Source organism: Polypterus senegalus, chromosome 10 (genome assembly GCF_016835505.1).
Source record: "Polypterus senegalus isolate Bchr_013 chromosome 10, ASM1683550v1, whole genome shotgun sequence".
NCBI classification, from domain to species: Eukaryota; Metazoa; Chordata; class Cladistia; order Polypteriformes; family Polypteridae; genus Polypterus; species Polypterus senegalus.
The window spans coordinates 125,665,374-125,689,224 of NC_053163.1; the positions used below are offsets into that span (position 1 = coordinate 125,665,374).

Here is a 23,851-nt window from a genome sequence, read left to right on the forward strand (position 1 = left end):
AAATTCTGCTGGAAGCAAAACACCATTTGCTTTACTCATTTTTTTGCAAAGCGAAACATTGAACTGGGCTGCAAATTCATATTCACACAAATTGTTTTACTCATCACTAGAGATGGACATTGTGGAGCTGACCCAGACACAGACAGGTGGACATGTTGTTAAATACCACCACACGTTTATTATTTACACTATTTACAAAGATTATGTCACTCAGACACAGTCCCGTGCACACCACAAACCCCAATATACAGTCCTGGCCACTCAATGCCTTTCTTCGGGCCGCCTCCACACTCCTCTTCTGCCTCGTCCTACTTCCACCCGACTCTAGCGCTGAATGAATGGAGACGGCCCCTTTTATGCAGTCCCCGGATGAGCACCAGGTGTTCCCGGCATTCCTCCCTTGGCCACGCCCCAGCGTGGTGGATATGCCGGCTGTCCTCCTGGCAGCTCTCCGGGTGCCGTCCTAAATCTTCCTGGTGTGGTGGAAGTGCTGGGGTAACAGGTCCCCAAGGCATTGGGGTGCCTCCTGGCGGTGACCACGGGCCCCTACAGGGTGCAGCTTCCATGCCCTGTACCCGTGGCCCCCAGAACAACCAGGAAGGCGGCCCCCACGTGATCCAGGGTGGGCTTTGACCCTCTTCCGGTCCCTCACGGCGTCCCGGCCGGGTCGTTGCCCCTGGCATCCCTGACAACATATTCTGAAACACTTATCTGGAGTTCTTTGCCCTTTCCTTTAATAAAATCCTTGTGCTTCTGCTTCTGGCAACTCAGTCAACTCGATCTTGCTAATATTATTATCTTAAAAATATTACTTAAAATGAGCTCAAAAAGAATATGGGGGCACAGTTGGAAACTTGTTAAGGGTAAATTTCACACAAACATTAAGAAACATACCTCAGACAACATGATTTACCCACTAAGTCAGTAATAGAAATGATCAAATTCACTCTGACACAATCTATATTCTCTTTTGGACAAGATTTCTACTTGCAGCAAATGGGCAATGGGCTGTCGGTTTGCACCTCACTATGCAAACCTATTTATAGCAAAATTGGAGGAAGATTTCATGTCAATGTGCATCGTAAACCAATGTTGTATCTCCGTTACATAGATGACATCTTCATAATCTGGACTGCCAGTGAGAAGGACCCTGTCCATTTTCATAATGAATATAATTCTTTTCACCCCAACATAAAGCTAAAGCTGAATTACTCAAAAACAGAAGTCAGCTTCCTTGACACCACCGATCAACTGAAAAACAACACCCTTGTAACTTCTGTTTTTCACAAACCAACAGACAGACGGACCTACCTAAGAAGTGGCAGCTTCCACCCCAAGCATATAAGGCGCTCCATTATTTTCAGTCAAGCAATACGGTACAATCATATTTGCTCAGACTCGACAGACCAGGATCAACAACTGCAGGAGCTCAGACAAGATTTCATCAGACAAGGTTATACCTCCAAAACAACAGACACTCAAATAAGAGCTACTACCATACCCAGAGACAACCTTCTGGAATATAAAAACAAAGACAACAAGAACCGCATCCCCCTTGTTGTCACCTACAACCCACATCTTGAAACACTTCGAAAAATATAAAAACTTCAGCCAATGTTAAACAATGACCAAACTATGAAACCTTTCCTCCTGGCATACAGACAACCACCAAACCTTCAGAAACTAATTGTCTGAAGCTCCCTAAGTGAACCAGCAGAAAATGGCACATCTCCCTGACTACAGAAAAGATGTAAAACGTGTGCCCACATCTACAATACAGACCGTATAGTTATACCACACTGCCGACTTGAACATCACATAAAGGGATCATTTTCCTGCTGATCATCTAATGTGGTCTACCTAATTCTCTGCATGAAATGTCCTGACACTGCACTCTATGTGGGAGAAACTGGACAAACACAGATGTTCCTGTAGTGGCCCACTTCAACAGCCATGGACACTGTGAGAGGGACTTTAAAGTCACAGTGCTTATGGGCAACTTCAAAACGCAGCAAGAGAGAACAGAATGGGAAGTTAAACTCATGCTAAAATTTAATACATTACAACATGTCTTGAATAAAGACAAGAGGTTTATAGCCAGGTATGAGGACTGTTTGCATCTCTCAGAATGACACAGACAACCTGTCTACAGACCCACATTGTATTGAAAAACTCATCACAAACTTCAAAGGACTTTGTTGGACAGTTATCTTATCCAAAGATCTTAACCATACATTGTTCTTCTCTCTCTTGTTAAATGAATCTTAGCCTGAATGAATCTATTAATTTTTTACATTTAAGATTTTTCATTTAAAGATTTACCAATGTTGTTTCTTGTCCTAGTGTGTGGATATAAACAAAGGGAACTTCAGTTTCTGTATTACATCTTGCCTGAAGAAGAGGCCTGAGTTGCCTCGAAAGCTTGCATATTGTAATCTTTTTAGTTAGCCAATAAAATGTGTCATTTTGCTTGGCTTTTCTCTACATTCATAATGGCTAACACGGTACAACACCCTAGTATTACACAAACATTAACAACAACAACAACAACAACATTTATTTATATAGCACATTTTCATACAAACAGTAGCTCAAAGTGCTTTACATAATAAAGAATAGAAAAATAAAAGACACAATAAGAAAACAAAATGAATCAACATTAATTAACATCGAATAAGAGTAAGGTTCAATGGCCAGGGGGGACAGAAAAAACAAAAAAACTCCAGACAGCTGGAGAAAAAATAGGAAGTTTTGCTTCACACAGAGGACCATAGACACCTGAAATAAGACACCCAGTAGTGTGGTAGACAGTAGGACTTTAGGGATGTTCAAAATTCGACTTGATGTTATCTTGGAGCAATTAAATGGACAGGACTGGCGAGCTTTGTTGGGTTGAATGGCCTGTTCTCATCTAGAGTGTTCTAATGTTCTAATGCTTTCCTGGTTATGTTTTGTTAGTAATGGTGCAGCCAATTACAAAATCTTTCTTCACCAACAGAAAGATTCACAGATCTTGACTTTTCTGACGATGCTGTGATCTTCGTGGAGTCAATGGAGGCTCTGATCGGGGCTCTCAAGAGACTGAGTGAGGAGTCTGAGTGCCTGGGCTTGCGAGTGTCCTGGATAAAAACCAACATCCAGGCCTTTAATGACCTCTTGGGCACAGCCATCAGCAGTGTGTCTGTCTGTGGAAAGAGTGTTGCCCTTATTGAGAGGTTTACTTACCTTGGCAGTGACATTCATGTCTCTGGTGACTCTTCCTATGAAGTCAGTAGACGGATTGGGAAAGTATGGGGGGTCACAGGTCACTGGAAAGGAGTGTGTGGTGCTCCCAATATCTATGTTAAAGGACGAATCTATCCTTATAAAATCATATCTGAGCAGAACAACATTATGTTTGCACTGGTGCAGGTCACATAGTGCCCTCCACTGTCCCCCTGGGAACCCTACAAGGCTGCACTTCTGGACTTCCGTTCCCATGCAGCCCTGTGAGTATCCAGACTGGGACCCTACATGAGAGACGCTGTCACCTAGAATGGTGGGGGATGAATTGCTCTCCTGCTAGTTCTTGACGTCTTTGAGCATCCCAGGCATGATGGGAATCTCAGCAGGGTATTGCCCCCACTTATTTCAACCTTCCATTATGGCGTCCCAGCTGGGTAAGTGATTTGCCTCCATCCTGGGCAGGAAGTCTACACGTCCTCTGGGGCATCTACAACTTGTTAATAATTATGCTTGCTTATTATATTCACAGGACACTTATGCATAGTAGGACTGGCGTCCTGTGTTGGGCTCACCCCGGTCTCCTCTGACCTTGAACTGGACTAAGTGGGTTTAAGAATAGACTATTGTGTCAGTTATGCACAGTAACAAAGGAGATTAGCAAGTTCAGATGCTTCACTTCATATTTATTTATTTGTACAAATAGGCCTTGTTGCCAGCTGTATAAAGAGAAATCTTTACCCTTTATAAAATGAAGGCTCACTGTTTCTGCTTTTCTTTTTTTCCTTCATTATCATTTGTATTGTGGTGTTGCACCTTTACGCCGTATTTCTTAATAATGAGTTAACGTCTGTATATTTTCTGTAGCAAACAAGAAAAAAGAAAAAGAACGCCCTGAGATTTCCCTTCCTTCTGATTTTGAGCACACTATTCACGTGGGATTTGATGCAGTGACAGGAGAGTTCACGGTATGTCCCTTTTACTTTTTTTCAATTAACATATAAACGCTAGTTTAATTATACATTACATTTTAAAATTAGACTTAGTAAATGGCATCCATGACCCTAATAGCTTCACTAACCATTTTATCCATTGCAGTCCCATAGGAAGGCCTAGCTTACTTCAGCAAAACTTCTACTTTGAATGCGCACTCGAATGCCCATGGTCCCTTATGCCAGACTACTTTAGAGATAATAATAAATACAATACTAGCACATTATGAGGGAGAAGCAAACCCACAAAACTCTGGAAGAATGTAAACCTTCCACTCAGACAATGACCAAACCAGCCATAGTGCTGAACAACTGTTGGGCAGAGTTCATAACGCTTGGTACTGAATTTACTGACGCACATTTAAATAACTGTTCACCTCTTGGTAGTCACTTCACTTAGACTTCTAGGGCAGTAGCTGGAGAAGCCTCAGAGACTAAGAATTCATGAAGAGATCTTAAAGAATTTCACCAGCATTTGTGACTGTGGAAACTGTACAATCTACTGGTGAATATTATAATGAAAGAACACTTTCACGAAATCCTAGCAGGATGGTCTCTAGGTGTAACACTGAGGGACTGGTGAGTGAAGACTTGCAGCAGGTATGGTGTTGGTAAGTAAGAGCCCAGAGGAAGAAGACGTTTGGTGAGACCAGTACTCTTAGGTTGGCTGGTTGGGACTGTGGACCCATTTTTGTAAAGGGGAAGCGAAAGCATGTGTCACAGTTACAGTGGAGTCAAACATACTTCCTCCCCAAGAAAGTTTGATCTAAGGTACTTAAAACGAGAATCCAACAAGAAGTTGAATCTCTGATTCTCTGAGTTATGTGAATATAGGAGAGTCAATCAATTCTTTGTCCTTGAACATTTAACAGTTATGACCCCATCTATGACCACTGGTTTCAGAACATCTGAATCCTCTGCAGTATGGCTATCAGACAGATGGAGGATGCTCTGATCTACATACGCCTACTCTCAATTGGACAAAACCAGCATCACAGTCAGGATAATGTTCTTTGATTTTTCCAGTGCTTTTAACACCATTCTGCATCACTGACTGGGAAAAAGCTCCAGGCTATGCATCTTGGTGCCCCCACAACCTCCTGGATAACCAACAGACAACAGTTTGTAAGGCTGAGGGACTGTGTGTCAGAAATAGGGGTGTACTAGTACTGGAGTACCTCAGGGAACTGTCCGGTAATCTTTCCTGTTTATTCAGTACACAGCAGACTTCCAGCACAATACCAGCACTTGCCACCTAGAGTATTTCAGATACCTCCTCCATTGTAGACTGCATTAATAATGGAGACGAGTCAGAGTACAGGAAGGCTGTGAAAGACTTTGTCTTGTGGTGCGGGAAGAGCAACCTGCAAGTCTATTAGAACTGGTGGTGGACTGCTGGTGTGCCAAGAAGCCTCAAAAAACCAGTCACCATACTGGGGGAGGTCATGGAGGAGGGGCAGAGCTATAAGTACCGGGGGCCCATATGAACAACAAACTGTAGGCTAAGGTTTCTAGACAAAAAATGTAACATTGCACAGTAAGTGGGTGATAGATAGATAGATAGATAGATAGATAGATAGATAGATAGATAGATAGATAGATAGATAGATAGATAAACAGATTTGTCTCCAAGGGTAAGTTAAAACTTTACAGAAGTTCAAGAAACTATTATATAACATAAAATAAATAAATAATATATAACATTTATGCCAAACAAAGAATGACCCAACACCCACATAAGAACTTCTGGCTTAAATAAGAGAGCTGCTGTGTTAATCACAGGCCTGTAGGTGGCGGTAAGGCACGGTCAGATCTAACCCTAACCCCCAAGTTAAGTCAACAGCATTCTAAGGCCAGAGTAGCACATAGTGAATAATTTCTGTTCTTGAGTCAATAAACATTAATGAGGGTGATGTATCTTATCTCCCAAGGTAGTACTTTGGACAAATCCAGTTTCAATTACTGGATAAAACATTTCAGTTCAAACTGTAATGCGCTCACTTTTTCCCATTACTCATTCACTCATGTCCAGTCCCCCTCTTGCCTCCTCTATTCCATCTGACTGAATCAAGTGAAAAGTGTCCAGCATTAAAATATTATCTGAAATAAGAAGTTTAAGAAATTTAAGCTGGTTGTCTGAAATAAACTAAAGCCGCAGTGCGTGAACTCACCATTAAATATCTGAGGGAGACCACCCTCCATTTAATTGTATATGTGACGTTCATAAAGTATAAAAATCTGCGTATGACCCCCAGGAGCCTGGTGGGGGTCTTAATCTGTTAATGCAATAACTCATTTTTTCAATTACATAGCTAATACAGAAGAGCTGAAACTTGTCATTCATTATGTGCCCAGTTTTTCCTAATAACTGAATTAGTCCAACAACCATTATTGTACTTTATTTCAAGAGAATAGAAGAATAAATAAGAGTAAATTAGAGATAGGAGATAAAATGATTACTATTTGTTATTTTCAAATAGGGGATTCCAGAACAGTGGGCCAGATTACTTCAAACATCCAACATAACAAAACTGGAACAGAAGAAGAACCCCCAAGCTGTGCTTGATGTCCTCAAGTTCTACGATTCCAAAGAGACTGTGAATAATCAGAAATACATGAGCTTTACCTCTGGAGGTAACTATAGAGCTTGAGTCTATGTGCAGGATATTTTGTAACATGTTTTTACCATTCCCAAATTCAGAAACTAACTGGTCTGTTGCATCAATCAAGGCAAAGGCAATTTATGAGGAAAGGACAAAGCAAGTGGCCCACAGCATGCCAAGGAGTGTTATAATGGATTTCTGTATCAAACAAGTCTTACATAACTTTTATACTAAACCCGATGTGTGTTTACAAGGGAGCACTTGATATTACCATGAGATGAATAATGATCACAAAAGTAATAGTTCTCTGAAAAGGTAGTAGACTCCCAGAGACATTGAGTTTGGGTGGAGTGGTGGCTCTGAGCCTAAGGATCCGCAGTGGTGTCCAGAAGGTTGCCAGTTTGAATCCCTGTTACAGACAAAGGAGATGCTACATTACTGGGCCCTTAAGGAAGGCCCTTATAACCTGCACTTTCTCTAGGGGTGTTGTACAATGGCTGACCCTGTGCTCGGGGTATGTGAAAACTGACAAATTCCTAATACAAGAAAATGTAATAAGACGAAACAAAAAACAAGAAAAAAAAACTGTAATAGTAGAGTATAACACAAAGTGATGAGGTTGACATAATCATTACAATTGAGTGATCCGCTGGTACCCCTTATGTGCTCTACACATCCCATTATGAGGACACCTTCCTCTGTCCTTGTCATTCTATAATGACACTCGTTCAGCATCCGCCCTATGCAGAGACTCCCTGCAGCTGTATAGTCACAGTCAGTAAGCAGATGGGTGGCCATGTGAGTCTGCTAACAGTAATGTGACTTCTTGAGCATTAATGATGAGAGAAACAGTCTCGATTTCCATGCAATTTTGCAAAAGTGACATTAACATGAATTTATCAGGTGATTTCCCATACAAAGGGTTTTAAAGTGGGATAGATACTAATCCCTAAAGCCCTGTTCACATTTCTGTCTTTACCTGCGTTCTTTTCTACACCACACCACACCACCAGGAAGATCAGTTCTGTTTATGCCTCTTGTTTTCTTTACTGCAGATGAAAGTAGTAAGTTTTATAAAAGTGTGACATGCTGCCTATTTTCCACATGAACACCTTAAAACGCACCATTGTGCGCATTACTCTGTTTTCCTCACAGGTAAACTATAGCGTGCGAAAACCCCCAACCTCCATTACTTTGCAATTTTCTTAGCCTAGTTGAGAATTCATGCACTTCTGGTGATTTGTTTTCAATAAATATCTTTTTTTTTTAAATTCTACATGACATACAGACACATGCATGCAGAATGAATACATGAAAACACTTCGACACAAGTGCTATATGCCCTTTTCTTGTAAACAACACAAATTTTGATGTAAGCAGAGTGCATTTTATTTTCTCTATTTGATAATTTAATTTAGTGCACGGGTGGCACGGTGGCGCAGTGGGTAGCGCTGCTGCCTCGCAGTTAGGAGACCTGGGTTCACTTCCTGGGTCCTCCCTGTGTGGAGTTTGCATGTTCTCCCTGTGTCTGCGTGGGATTCCTCCCACAGTCCAAAGACATGCAGGTTAGGTGGATTGGCGATTCTACATTGGCCTTGGTGTGTGGGTGTGTATGTGTGTGTCCTGTTGTGGGTTGGCACCCTGCCCGGGATTGGTTTCTGCCTTGTTGGCTGGGATTGGCTCCAGCAGACACCAGTGGCCCTGTGTTCAGATTCAGCGGGTTGGAAAATGGATGGATTTAGCGCACATCATTTTGCTTTTCCCTATTGAAGATCCTTTTGCTTTTTATTTCACCTGTGACAGCAGGGGTCGCTGTTGCCCCGTGAAACCCACAGACAACACGTCCAGACACCAGGTAAAATAAAGATTGTGCACAAAGCACCTCCACCTCCACTATACACAATAATAAATCAATAATAATAACAATAATAAACAATCCTCCTCTCCACCCAGCAGCTCCGTCACACTTCCTCCCAACTCCAGCTCAGTCTGTTGGGCTTTCCCAGAGTCCTTTTATATTCCTTGACCTGGAAGTGCTTCTGTCCCTCAGTCCATGGGATTTCATAGCACTTCCGGGTCAGATGAAAACTTCTTTTCTTCTGCCCTTCAGGGCTATAATGTGAACAATGTTCATGTCTCCCTGCAGCGTCCTCTGGTGGCCCCTACGGTATCCAGCAGAGCTGTGAAGCCAGACTCCATGGTCCATGATGCCCTGCTGGAATTCGGGCCATCTTCTTGTTGCAGGGAGGACTCCATCTAGCGACGTGGGGGTATTGGCCGGGATAAACTGCCAGCCATATATCACACACCCCGCTTTAGAATTGCGTTAAATCATTCACCAAGCTTCTCTTTTAGAACTCTTCGCTCCAATCGTCTTTAGGACTGACATTCTAATGAGTGAAGAGGTAAAGATTATGAGGTTTTCAGACTGCAAAGTGTAGAGATTGATATTACTGGTGGCAGAACATATAAAAACTAATAAATCTTAGTGATAAGAGGACATCCAGCTCAAGCTAAGACCACTTCAATTCCAATTTGCCAGTTGTGGTGTAGCAACAACAATTTAACAATAAAAGCAGTAAAGTTAAGAAGGAGCCTTAATTGCTGGTAATATTCTGCCCGAAGGCTGAGCAGGAGATGAAACCTGGTCAAAACCAGAAACAAGTTCAAATCATGAAGATGAAAACTTTTACAGCAAAGCCTAAGTGCTAATCAGAAATTAAAGTCAGTCGGAAAACCAAAAATTCTGAAATTTGAGAAAAAAATTAGCACTACGCTCATTTGAGTATGGATAGGAATGAAACGCCAGGCCAGTATTTAAGGGGTCACATACCATGGTACCATTAACGACAATGATAACATGGCAATGTCCAAGCACAAAACAAAATAGTGTTGTGGCACCATGGAATAAATATTCAGAATGATCAGGAAGAGTTATACTGCAATGGTAACTGCACAGAAATGTACTCGCCGTAAAGAAACCCTTATTGCTATGTATACTTTTGCTTAGAAAAATGAATTCTAAAAGAAATAAATTCTCAAAGTGAACACCTTGTAACATCTAAGTTACGCAGTGACATTCTGCAGACAGTAGTGCTGGACGCTGCGCAAAGTGAAAATGAAAATTTACGTGAGGTCATAAAATCTGGCTGAAACAGTCCAAGCTGTGTTTGAAACATTATAGACCTAGTTGTGCAGATCTGTTTAAAGTCTTTGGCTGCTGTGTTATAAAATGTGTCATGGAATTTCCATCCTGTTTTTCTTGACCAAAAATAGGATCTTCAGGCAAATAAATGTATATTTTGTTTAAACCTTAGCCCTCTAACTGTTGACTTGTGTAATAAAATAATTACGGCTTTCAGTACTCATCAGCTCCAAGCATTTAATAAACTGCAATATTTCATTTCTGTACCACTTGATGACAGGACATGCAATTGTTTCACTGGAAATTTGTAAATGACCTATCTTATTGCTTTTACAATGACTACAATAAATAAATACAGCCAATGCCAAATCCATGTATATGACTTGTAATAAATATTATTTGCTTATTTTTCAGATAAGTCAGCTCATGGTTATATAGCGTCCAATGCTCTGGTAAGTTCTGTTTTTCCTCAACTACTCTCTTGTTGTCACTTTAATTATGTAACACAGAAAAATACAAATGTTCTGAAGTATCCAGTGATCACTGATAGCACGAGTCATGTGTAAGTGAAGACAGACAGTTCAGTGAATTGACTGATTTTTAACACTGGTGGAAGGAAGCCTTTTGCGGCAGCACAGAGTTTTAGTCTCATTTATATTTATGTCGAAATTTATATGCTTAACAGATGCAACATAATGGAGTAAACATTAACCAAGGGTACGAAAATGATTATCACAAGTGAAGGGCTGAGCACAAAACACAAGCTAATTACACTTCCTAGATTACAAATTCCTAATCAGTTAGATAGAAATTCACCAAACAAGGGAGCTTCTTAAACACACTGGGGAGTCAGCAGTTCATGAGGAGGTGGGAAGCCTGCTAGGAGGGACACTTGAAAGGAGTCTGGATTGAGATTTGATGCCATGCAAAGGTCGCATCACCAGATGCCACTCATCAGTTCACCTGAGAGGTTCAAGACCTCACAAGTGTCCCCATTAACATAGGTGCTGATTCATTTGACTACTCTATAGGCAAGCATCAAGGCCTTGAACTTCATGTGTGCTGCAATAGGAAGTGTAAGTAATGATCTGAAAAGAGGAGTGACATGTGCCAGCCTTGGCTGGTTGAAAACCAGACATGCTGTTGGTTTTTGAATCATCTTGGTGACACTTGATGACTCCTGCCAGCAGAGTTGCAGTAGTCTAGATGTGATCAGACCAAAGAAAAGACCAGAATTTGTGCTGCATACTCTGTCAGATATGGTCTGATCTTGTAGATGCTGCATATAGTGAATTTGCGAGACTAAAAGTGACATGGTTAGAAAAGGTCATCGATCACAACCCCAAGGTTGCATGCAGACCTGGCAGGTGTCAGTGGTAATGTGCCAAGCTGAACAGAGATGGGGTGCTAAACAGACAGACAAGCTGGAATAGCAAGTAGCCTGTCTTTACCAGGTTCAGCTGGAGATGATGTTCCATCATCCTAGGTTACAATTTCAGTGAGAAGCGCAGAGATTCTAGCTGGTACCATGTGGTCCTCTGGGCAGAACATCAGATACGGCTGCGTATCATTAGTACAGCACAAATGAGAGAAACCATGGGACTGGATGACTGGGCCTAGTAAGGTCGTGTATGGAAAGAGAAGAGAAAATGACCCAGCAGTGAACCTTGGGGCACCTCTGCGCTTGCCTGGTGCACACTTGGTGCACAAGGGAGTGCCACCAAGGCTCCAAAACCTCCAACACACCAACACAAATACAAGTATGAGTTCAAATAATGATTTATTTTAACAAATATCTGTACAAGTGATGTACAAACACTGCACAGGCACAATTCCTTTTATTCTCTTCCTTTCCTTCCTTCCTTCCTTCCTTCTATCTCTCTCTCTCCCTCTTTCCATTCCTCCAGGTGAGTGTTGTCCAGCTCCTCTCCCAACTCCAACTGGATGAGGTCAAGCGGCTTCTTTTATGCCAGACCCGGGAGCACCTCCGGTGTTACGACGGTAAAGGCTGGAGATACTTCTGGGTCAGGTGGAGGTTCTTTGAAGTGGGGACAATTTGTCCTTGCAGTTCCCCCTGGCAGCCCCGATGGAACACCACAGGACAGCGCTGCTGGACTACAATTCCCAGCCTGCCCCGCGGGTATCTGTGCAGGCACCGTAGTCCACGAGGATTGCCACCTATTGTGTCAGGGAACAAATTGTCCATGTAATTAGTTATCCTTCCAATAAACTGGTCCTGTGGCTGGGTAAGGGACCTTGCACCTACCATACTGGCTGGAACGCCACCTGGTGTCCATTAAAATGGATAAATGGAAAGGCCTTAACTGAGGGACAAGTTTAGCACATAAAGTTTAATGATATATCTTCAACAAATAAGATGGAGTTAAATTTGTATCATAAACCTTTTTGAAAAATAGCAAAGCCCACCTTTACATTAAAAAAGCAAAGTCCACCTTTACATTAAAATACAAAATCCCCTATACCTTTTGTACACAAGCTACTGAAGTAAACCTGAAACACTGTGCCTCCACCATCCTGGTAAGCCTCTCACAGAAATTGTCACGCTACACTCACTGGCCACTTTATTTGGTCCACCTGTTCAACTGCTTGTTAACAAATATCTAATCAGCCAATCACATGGCAGCCACTCAGTGCATTTAGGCCTGTAGACATTGTCAAGACAACCTGCTGAAGTTCAAAGCTAGCATCAGAATGGGGAAAAAAGGCGATTTAAGTGACTTTGAACATGGTATGGTTGTTGGTGCCAGACAGGATGGTCTGAGTGTTTCAGAAACTGCTGATCTACTGGGATTTTCACACACAACCATCTCTAGGGTTTACAGAGAATGGTCTGAAAAAGGGAAAATATTCAGTAAGCAGCAGTTCTCTGGGTGAAAATGCTTTGTTGATGCCAGAAGTCAGAGGAGAATAACCAGACTTGTCTGAGCTGATAGAAAGGCAACAGTAACCCAGATAAACACTCGTTACAACCGAGGTATGCAGAAGAACATCTCTGAATGCACAACATGTGAAACCTTGAAGCAGATGGGCTACAGCAGCAGGAGTCCACACTGGGTGCCACTCCTGTGAGCTAAGAACAAGCAACTGAGGCTACAATTTGAATGGGTTCACCAAAATTGGACAATAGAAGATTGGGTAAATGCTGGGGTATCTGATGAGTCCCAATTTCTTCTGTGACATTAAGATGGTAGGGTCAGAATTTGACTTCAACATAATGAAAGCATGGATCCATCCTGCCTTGTATCAGCGGTTCAGGCTGGTGGTGGTGGTGGTGTAATAGTGTGAGGGATATTTTCCAGGCACACTTTGGGCTCCTCAGTACTAAGTGAGCATTGATTAAATGCCACAGCCTACCTGAGTATTGTCGCTGCTCATGTCCATCCCTTTATGAATGCAGTGCACCCATCTTCTGATGGCTGCTTCCAGCAGGAAAACGCGCCATGTCACAAACCTCAAATCATCTCAAACTGGTTTCTGAAACATGACAATGAGTTTTACTGTACTCAAATGGCCCCCACAGTCACCAGATGTCATTCCAATAGAGCACCTTTGGGATGTGGTGAAACTGGAGATTCACATCATGGATGTGTAGCCAACTAATCTACAGCAACCGCGTGATTCTGTCATGGCAATATGGACCAAACTCCCTGAGGAATGTTTCCAGCACCTTGTTGAATTTATGCCACGAAGAATTGCAGCAGTTCTAAAGGCCGAAGGGGGTCCAACCCGGTACTAGCAAGGTGTACCTAATAAGATGGCTGGTGAGTGTATGTGCTTCAAACATTGAAAGTGCCTGAATATCACATGTATTCTAAGGAGAAACAAATGACAGTGATGTAAGGCTCAACATTCTGCTTTCCGTCTTCACATATGAGACAGCCTTGAAAAATGAGTAAACCAGAGCTCCAAAAACACATTTCTTCAGGAGATAACAATAATAGCCACTGCCTGAAGCTTTACAGGCTCCAGGCTGCCACAAGTAAATTATCATTCTGGTAATTACTTTCCGACACCTCCTGCTTAAACCCAAAAGGTCAAATTTATCATAAAGTCATGCTTTAACAGTCTGCATTCATACTGAAAATTAAGATTGAGCAAGCTTTTGGGCTGCTGGTCCACAGGTGGTTTCATTCCCTCCTAAGCTCCTGCTTTACAGTGTGACAGGTGTACTTGTCTAGTCAAACACTCGCTCACGCCAGGATGAATATGAATATGAGCAGCAGGTGTCATTCCTTATATTATCCAATATTTAAACTTTCTTTCTATTATTTGTTAAACTCTCAATTGTATTGTCCAGATAGCCTGTTGAAAACAATAAGGCTGCTATGATTGAGAGTCGTGTTACTACGGGTAGTTTTGCCACCTCACAGATTCTGCATCCTGGCCTTGAATGCTGTGCCTGCTTGCTGTCCATGTAGAGTCTGAATATTCTCCCCATATCTATCTGGGTTTTCTTTCCACATACCTCTAAGATATACTAATTAGGTGGATTGGTGAGTGTCAGGATGTGTAGGCCCTTGCGCCCTGTCCAGGAAAGTTTCCCACTAGAATAGTCGCCAGCTTCTGACTGGCATTAAGAAAGTTCAGAGAATTTTATGCTATGCTTTGTGACAGTTAAAACAAGATTTATACCATATTTAAGCTTAGGGGCAATATTTAAACAATAAAAAAGTATCAATCAGTCCATATTTATTAAATAAAAACTTTACAAGTAGTTGTTTTATGGTAGCTGTATGATCACTTGGTTAGAAAACAGTATTAGCTGGCTTTTTTATCAGTGATGATGTGTGGATTCTGACTGTGATTCACAGAACATAAATACTTTGGGGTCTCATGTTGCTTAAGAAAACACCCCTCAAGGACTGAAAAACATACACAATCCTTCATTATCATCAGGATGGCCATAACCCAGCAACCACATAGGAAAAATGGGCAGCTGATCAGAAAAGCTGCAGCTGGTCTGAGTAATTAGGGAAGAAACTGGACATTAAAACAAAGTTCTTTCAAGGCAAAGAGAAATTGAAGTGAACAGTACATTTTGATGTGGTTGGTGATTGGGTATCTGGCTTTAATACAGTACAATAAAGAACATGACACCAAATGAATGACAGGAAGAATCATGGGAGATCCAGAGAAACTGATATTTGCAGTTATGAAAGATGGAAAGAGCACATAGGAATGAATGTTTTCATTTAGATTCCAAGTGGTATGTATGCATCTGTATTACTGAGGACTCGCACCATAAAATGTGTTAGTTTGCAGATATGTAATGTGGTACAATTGCCAGTTCTTTTTACAGCGTGAGCTAATAGGAGAACATCTTGTCTTAGTTGGATAGAGAATGCTTCTGAACATTGTGAGCACTGTCAGCCAATGTCAGCTCCCACTTCTTCTACGTAAACATACCACCACACTCCACCTGTCCTTAGTGCAAATCCTACCGTTATCGCTAAGTGTATTGCTGTAGACTCTCTCCACAAAGCATTCCAGTTTGCAGTTTGCACTATGGTGACCTCTTGGTGGTCATTCACGAGCCTGCAATGTCTGCCTCAGAAACGCATTGCAAAGTAAGCTAATAGGAGAACTCAAAGTCTTGGCCCCACAAGGCCCTGCAGAGACCATTTCTGAACACTGCAAGAGGAGCGTTTCCAGGTGATGTTAGCTGAGCTCCCTCTCTCTCTTTCTCTGCCCCCTCATTTTGCTGCACAACACTGACATTACACGCCTCCTGTCCACCTCATCATGGACTCACACCACATAGCATCTCAGTTTACAGTTCACAATACGGTGAATTGCTGGTGGAGAGTCACAAACCCACAGCATCTTGCTCAAAAGCAGTCTATTGCACCATCAGCTAATAATAATAGGAGAACTACTAATCTCGGCCCCTACAGGGACTATTTCTAAACTCTGAGCAGGTCACTTCCTGGTCATGTCAGCTGAGCTCTCCCTCTCTCTCTCTCTCTCTCTCTCTCTCTCTCTCTCTCTCTCTCTCTCTCTCTCTCTCTCTCTCTCTCTCTCTCTCAGCCCCCACCTTTTCTGTACAACACTGCCACTACACTCCACCTGTCCACAGTGTAAATCCCATCCTCGTCATCAAGTGTATCCTTATCAACTCACACCACGAAGCATCTCAGTTCACAGATTGCACTGTGATGAACTGTTGATCAGTTGCAAACCCGCAATGTCTGGATGAGAGGTGGTCTCCTCGCAGCAAGGTTAATAGAGAACTCCTTAGGAAGATTTTTTTTTCCTTTTTTTTTGCCTGCACAGGAGTGTTTGGAAAATAGTGAGGAAAGGTTACTTGTATTCAAAACTGTACATCTGTGGTGCTGGGCAAAAACCGCAGAAAGTACATGCAGAAACCAGCAGGTGTATAAGTAAATAACCGGTGTTGCAGTGGCAAATAGTAAAAGATAACAGCAATTCCTCTATGGGAAGATGTTAACGCATACAAAGAATAATGGGATAGAACACCTTATAGCACTCATAGAGTTAAGCCTTAGCACTAGCAGAAAGTGAGGGCATATGCGTTCATTCCTTAGGAGGAAAGCATGGGATTTGAGTACTGTCAGGCGACTCACTTGTAAGTGGTAAAGAACTAGTGTGTAAATTTTACTTGATACAATTCCTAGCATTCAACATACTTTAAAGGTCAACAGTGTAAAGGTTTATTAATAGGAAGGGGCACAAATGTTGTAAGCAGGGAGCTCCCAATTATGAAATTAAATTTAAATAACTATAAAGTATTACACGTAGGAAGTAAAAACGTTAGACTTGAATGCACAATGGAAGGTCTGAAATCTGAAAGTACACCTTATGAGAAGGATTTAAGAGTTGTAGTGGACTTCCAGACAGTGTTCAGAAGCCATTAAGAAGGCTAACACAATGTTAGGTCATCTAGCGCCCTAATGTGTGGCCGATGTTAAGAGTGGTGTTCCACAGGGCTCAGTGCTAGGGCCGCTGCTATTTTTAATATATATAAATGATTTAGATAGGAATATAAGTAACACACTGGTTAAGTTTGCAGATGATACCAAGATAGGTGGATTAGCAGATAATTTGGAATCTGTTATATCATTACAGAAGGACTTGGATAGCATACAGGCTTGGGCAGATTTATGGCAGATGACATTGAATATCAGTAAATGTAAAGTATTACACATAGGAAGTAAAAATGTTAGGTTTGAATACACAATGGGTGGTTGGAAAATCGAGAGTACACCTTATGAGAAGGATTTAGGAGTCATAGTGGACTCTAAGCTATCAACTTCCAAACAGTGTTCAGAAGCCATTAAGAAGGCTAACAGAATGTCAGGTTATATAGCACGATGTGTGGTGTACAAGTCCAAGGAGGTTCTGCTCAACCTTCATACTGCACTGGTGAGGCCTCATCTGGAGTACTGGGTACAGTGTTGGTCTCCAGGCTACAAAAAGGACATAGCAGTACTAGAAAAGGTCCAGAGAAGAGCAAATAGCCTCATTCCAGGGCAACAGGGGATGAATTATGAGGAAAGATTAAAAGAACTAAACCTTTTCAGCTTAAGCATAAGAAGACTAAGAGCTGACCTAATTGAAGTATTAAAATTTATAAAGGGAATTAATCCAGTGGATCGAGATTGTTATTTTAAAGTGAGCTCATGAAGAACACGGGGACACAGTTGGAAACTTGTTATAGATAAATTTCACACAAATATTAGGAGGTTTTCCTTCACACAGCTAACCACAAACATGTGGAATAAACTAAAAAGTAGTGTGGTAGACAGTAGGACTTTACAGACCTTCAAAACTCGACTGGCAAGCTTTGTTGGGCTGAACAGCCTGTTCCTGTCAAACTTTTTCGAATATTTTAATAATTGCAAAGTGGTCACTGCTTTTTCACAACTCTAGGAATATGAATTCAATTGCTTGGTCGGCCCGTGTCTCTTTGTGGGTTTTCTCCAGGAACTCAGATCTCCTCCCTCATCTCAAAGAGGTGCTGGTTAGGTTAAACAATGACTCCACATTTATGTGAAACAAGTGAGTGTGAATGAATAGTCCAGTGAACTGGTATCTTCTCCTGCTCTGCTTCTCAAAGCGTTGATATGCTTTTCTGCAAGCGTGTTAAGAAAATGGATGGATGATTTACTGTTTGCCGTCCTCTGGTGGTCAGTTCACGGTGTCAGTCAACAATCACTAACTCCATTCATTTTTGTGCAGGGAACAAAGACAGCATCTGAGCCCCCCCTTGCTCCTCCAGTGTCAGAAGAAGAAGATGATGATGAAGATGATGATGAAGAAGAAGAAGATGATGATGATAATGAGCCACCACCCATTATCGCCCCACGCCCTGAGCACACCAAATCGGTAAAAAAATGCTGTTAAACTTTCTAGAGGCAATTTAAAGACAGCTGTGTGCTAAAATTTAAAATAAGTGTTCTTTGCCAGTGCTGCTGGTGACGATGAGAACATGAATATTTCAAAACAATATTGTTGACTAATATGAAAACTATTTAGATTTCCTAAATGTATGAAAATTTGATTGACTGAAAAAATAAGTTTTGAATTAATCTGATTCAGTTCAAAGTATTCTTGTATTGCGCCCTTCACTGAGTACACACTTCTTACTACAGTCCAATAAGCGGCTCGTAATGAGGTGCTCCCTTATTTTCTGTCCACCTCTCACTGCCACACTTTGACAGAAGTACTTGAGTCTTACAAGTATGGTGAGTGCAAGACAGACAAAGACAGGACAGATAATTAGCTACATCATCGTCACCAGCAGGGATTCTGGGTGCAGTGCGCAGACTGCATTATAGAGTAATTGGCTTGAAAAAAGGTGAATAATTTGCTTATGCAGATGATGGTCAACTGCAGACTTGCAATTAACATCAAATAAGAAACAGATTTGAACAGAGGGCCCAGCATGGACACAATTGTGGGCTAAATACTGAAACGTAGGTAGGACAGAAGTTCTGACACAAGATGACCTGTCTGTAAGTGCACTGGCAGTAGCAATACTGTCTGTGACATAACACCACTGCCATTAGGGGATGCGATGCTCCTCTAAAGTGGATGATGCTCTGGAGTTAGTTAATTATTCCTGTGACAGACTGTAAATATACATGGAGGACAGCAGAGGACCACATGATGTAGTTTGGGAGTCCCCCAAGCCCAACAATGCCCACTGTATGCCAGTGTCCTAGCATGCTAAAGGGTTGCTAGGAGGAGTTCCAGGAGGTTAACCCCAGCAGTTCCTGATCCTTGAAGTATTCTATAGGCCTGTCCTTGAAGTGTTGCCTGGCCTGGGCTTAAAAGCCCCCCTTTTGAAGTGATAAAGCATTAAAGCCTTAGAGCTTAAAGTCAGAAGGTTTGGTATTGGTAAGAGCAGGAAGAAGAGTGACCAGAGTGGAGAAGAAAATGACAGGTGGAAGCATCAGGAGGTGCAGTAGAGATATGAAGAGGTAAGAAAGTGAGCCAGCCACCCTGTCCAGGAGCTTGGACCCTGATGTGGCCGTATGTTTGTTTGTGTTTCTGCTATATGCCTTTGGACTCCTCAGCTTTATTTTCATTTTAGGGACTGTTCACAGGTGCTGCCAAGAGGAATATGCAACGAATAAGTTACAAATAAGTTAAAATTGCGGAAGACACTGAGTTAGATGGATTAGTTGATATCTATGAAGCAGCTAAGTTAAGACAGTCAATAGAAGGTTCTAGATTTGGGGGATATGTGGCAAATAAAGCCTAATGAAGCCATTAGGTGGAAATGAAAAATATATTGAATGAATTGTAAATGGATTTAAGCAATATAAATTAATATAAAGACCCACTTAAGAGTAGGAAGATAAAAAGCAGAGGGTTTCTCATATACCACAGTACAAGAAAAACATAGCACTTGAAGCTGTGCAGGTGAGAACAACAGGTGTATCAAGTGCTACTCTGACAGACCCTTAGAATTAAACTCGAGCAGAGGAGACTGCATGGGGGCTTAATCAAGGTATTTAAAATCTTCAAAGGCATTGATAAAGCAGATCCAGAAGAGTTCCCTCAGCTTAAGGGTGAATCACGTACTTGAGGACATCAGTGGAGATTAAGAGGAAGTGCATTTAAAACTGAAGCCAGGAAGCACTTCTTTACTCAAAGAGTTGTGGGAATCTGGAACAACCTACCGTGACAAGTAGTAAGAAGAAACCTTGACAACGCTTGAGAGGAATCTGGATGAGAAATTGAGATACTGGGACAGCTTAGCTATTAGCTAAACAAATGGGCCTGATGGACTGAATGGTCTCGTGTCATTTGTAAAAATTCTTATGTTCTTATGATCCCCAGCGCGGTACTGCACAGAACAAAGAATGCTGGGTTAGTTTTGAGTTGGGCTGACATTCTGACGAGGTAAGATGATCGAAGACCTGGGTGAAGTTGCTTTACTCTTACCATTAGTCTATAGAATTGAAAGTTTAAGACTTGAGGACTATCTATTATTTGGAAATGTTGTGTGTACTATTTATATTATATACTTTCATTGCTGCTTTTGATGAAAAGATACAACATGTCCCTGTTTCTATAATTAGCTTACAGCCCCAATGGTGGGTTGAGCTTGCCAGTTTTTTTTCAGCAATGCGCTGGTCTTTCTTCCAGATATACACCCGCTCCATTGTTGAACCTGCCACCCCACCTGCATCCGTGAAAGAGGTCACAACTTCACCAGTGTCTTCAGTGCCCCAGAACACGAGCACAATGAGCAGTTTATACAGGCACACTGACAGACAACGAAAAAAGTCCAAGATGACAGATGAAGAAATTCTAGAGCGATTACGTAAGTTCATGATTTTTTAATGTTTTCTTTCTTCTTCTTTAATTCTTTAAAAGGCCCAGACATCTGTGCGAAGCCTTGAATGTAATAAACATGGAGGTGCAGGTGTTTGTACTCCAGAATCAGGAGTTCAAATCCTGGCCCAAGCAGTGTGCATGGAGTTTGCATGGTCATCTTGTGTCTGTTTTCTGCTTTTTGGTTATCCTGGTTGGGCTTAAACATCACCAGAAATCTTACGTATCGTTCAGATGTGTGGTTTTTTTAATCTAGCATCTGTGAACTTGAGATTAGGAAACATTCAGACATTTAAGCACCTGTCACAGATACAATACACAAACAACCAAACATTACAGAACTCTTACTGTTACTTCTAAATGCCTATTAATTATCAGCAATGGCTGGAGCAGCTATGTTTTCCTTGATTTTCTCTTGGAATTCTGCACAAATGCTGAACATCACTTCTACCTTTGTCTGTCACAATGCAGCATTCATTATGCACTACTTGTTCAACAAAATCATTCCTGCTTTTTCTTTTAATTCTGTCTATTATGAAGTGATCAGTAAGAGCCAATAGGATGGAAGGGCACAGAACCAAAACTGGGAAGTGCTTACCTAGAATGGTGTCTGTCTAATTTATCTATAAATGTTGCTCTCATCAGTGTTGTAACACTCAACACTTTGCTGCCTATTGGATCAATACAATGTCTCTGAGCTGCTGCCGACATCTTTTATGGCCCTTCTCTTTAAAAGGATCAAAGTGGTTTGGGGGCAGGTTCTTTTTCTCTTTATTTTGTAATAAATAGTTAAAAGAGTAATGTAAATGAATAGCAACTGCATTGTTTGTAAAACTGTTCTGGCTTAACCTGTTTATGTTCTGTTTCAGGAAGCATAGTGAGCGTTGGTGACCCCAAAAAGAAATACACACGCTTTGAAAAGATTGGCCAAGGGTGAGTTTTAATTATTTGTTTTTCCCAAAACCAACACGTTAGGGTCCTTTATCTAGAAAGGAAAATGAGCCAGTGTCTGTTGTGACAGCAGATGGCGCTATACCAGCGCTTAACCCGACACTGACAGACGCATGAGGCACACTTATAAAAACACACGTTTTTTATTTATTCCTTGCTCTTGTGGAACATCTTCCCCGTTCCCATGAGCACACAACACAGTCCTCAAAGCACAAAACACACCTCAATTCTTACTCCTCTTCTCTTCTCTCTATCTCCATCACTCCTCTCGTCCACTAACACCTGACTGCTGGTCCCTTACATAGGTCACCCGGAAGTGCTCCAGATGCATGTTGACCTACTTCCGGCAGCGCTTCTGGGTGTGGTGGAAGAACTGCCCACACAGGCTCAGGAATAATTGCAGCACACCCTGACGGCACCCCCGTTTCTCAACAGGGCTGTAATGAACTCCAAATCCCATGAAGCCCTGTGGGAGTCTGAGGTACTGCTGCCATCCAGGGGGGCTGTCATCTAGCATTCCAGGGGAAGTGATGTTCTGTCCACACTTGCTCCTCTGGACCTTCCAAGGCAGAGGCGTCTCGGTCAGGCATGGGCCCCAGCCATCCATGACAATGTCAAATGTTTTTGTTTTTTTTTCCAGCCTAAAGAGTTACACTGAAGTTAAGGGGTTATTTATGTTAAATGAACCTACTGAGTATGCGGAGGTCAGCTCAGTGGGTTATTGTGACTTCTACTGGACACTCTCTGTGTGGATGTGACTTGTACCCCTTATATCCATGGCAGTTTTTTTCCTTCATTTGCTCTCATTTACTCTCATGCTAATATGGTGGTGAAAGCGTTCATCGTGTTGCTCAAAATTCTTTTCACCGATCAATAGCTTTGCAGGCCTGGAATGTTGTCGTCTGTGGTCTTGACTGTGAACATGCTGGCAGTTACTACCGTATATGTGAGCACGGCCACTTTTTGTTGACATGCGATGCGTTGTTTGGTTGCTAACGTCAGAGTTACAAAAGTGTAATGCAGTGGATGCATTGTTCTTAAGATCAGTGATGCTTTAAAATTTCACTGAGGTTTGGAAATGTGAATATAATAGTAATTACAGCACTAATCGTGATGCAGAAAAGTGGCAGCCTGTCGTATACTGATTAGCACATGCAAGTAAAAATGTCCCTGTACCCTGTACACATGACAATAAATGACCTTATCAACCTATAAACCTATATCTTCAAGATACGCAAGTTATTCTGATGCTGACGCTGAATTGAGGCAGACTGATTGTGTAGATGGCAATGGTTTGGTTGATGTTATGGGTTAGGCCTGCATTTTAATTAAATTATCTCTTGCTGCCAGGATTAGTTTCTTCAACTCCACTGTGATCCTCTAAGGAATAAGCATTTTGAAATAAGATGAACATATTTTTGATAAATATCCAATAATAATTAATGATTTTTCTCACCATAGGTAACTTGCCATATATTGCATATACACTCACTGAACAAATTATTAGGCTCCCTGCTTTTTCGTGCTCTTATCTAATCAGTCAATTACACAGCAGCAGTGCACTACATAAAATCATACAGACGAAGGTCAGGAGCTTCAGCTAAAATTCATATCAAACACCGGAATAGGGAAAAAATGTGATCTCAGTGAAGTTGATCATGGCATGATTGTCAGAGCCAGTCAGGCTGGTTTGAGTGTTTCTGCTAATCTCCTGGTATTTCCACACATAACAGTTTCCAGAGTTTAGTGAGTGACAGTCCAGAGGTCAGAGGAGAATGGCCAGACTAGCTCAAGCTGACAGAAAGGCTACGGTAACTCAGATAACACTCAGAAAAGCATGTCAGAACATTAAGATGGATGTTGGGTCTCACTCCTTTCAGCCAAGAACAGTGCAGTGTAGTGGTCACAGACTCACCAAAACTGGACAGCCAAAGGCTTGATTTCTGCTGAGGCACACAGATGGTAAGGTCAGAATTTTGAGTCCTCATGTTTTAACAGTCCAGGCTGGTGGTGATGGTGGTGTACTGGTGTGAGAAGTGTTTTCTTGGCACGCTTTAGGCGCATTAATACCAGTCAGTCATCACTTGAATGCCACAGCCTATTTTAGAATT

At 41.7% G+C, this 23,851-nt stretch overlaps 1 protein-coding gene across 2 annotated transcripts in view; it reads left to right on the forward strand.

Annotated features, from left to right (window-relative positions):
* Window positions 1-23,851, forward strand: part of LOC120537529 (serine/threonine-protein kinase PAK 3) — a 180,099-nt gene that overhangs the window by 119,695 nt on the left and 36,553 nt on the right. For both annotated transcript variants that reach the window (XM_039766538.1, XM_039766537.1), the window contains 6 exons: window positions 4,090-4,190; window positions 6,695-6,848; window positions 10,377-10,414; window positions 18,183-18,329; window positions 20,601-20,778; window positions 21,659-21,722. In XM_039766538.1, coding sequence (XP_039622472.1) covers window positions 4,090-4,190; window positions 6,695-6,848; window positions 10,377-10,414; window positions 18,183-18,329; window positions 20,601-20,778; window positions 21,659-21,722 — 682 coding nt within the window. The remainder of the gene's footprint in view (window positions 1-4,089; window positions 4,191-6,694; window positions 6,849-10,376; window positions 10,415-18,182; window positions 18,330-20,600; window positions 20,779-21,658; window positions 21,723-23,851) is intronic.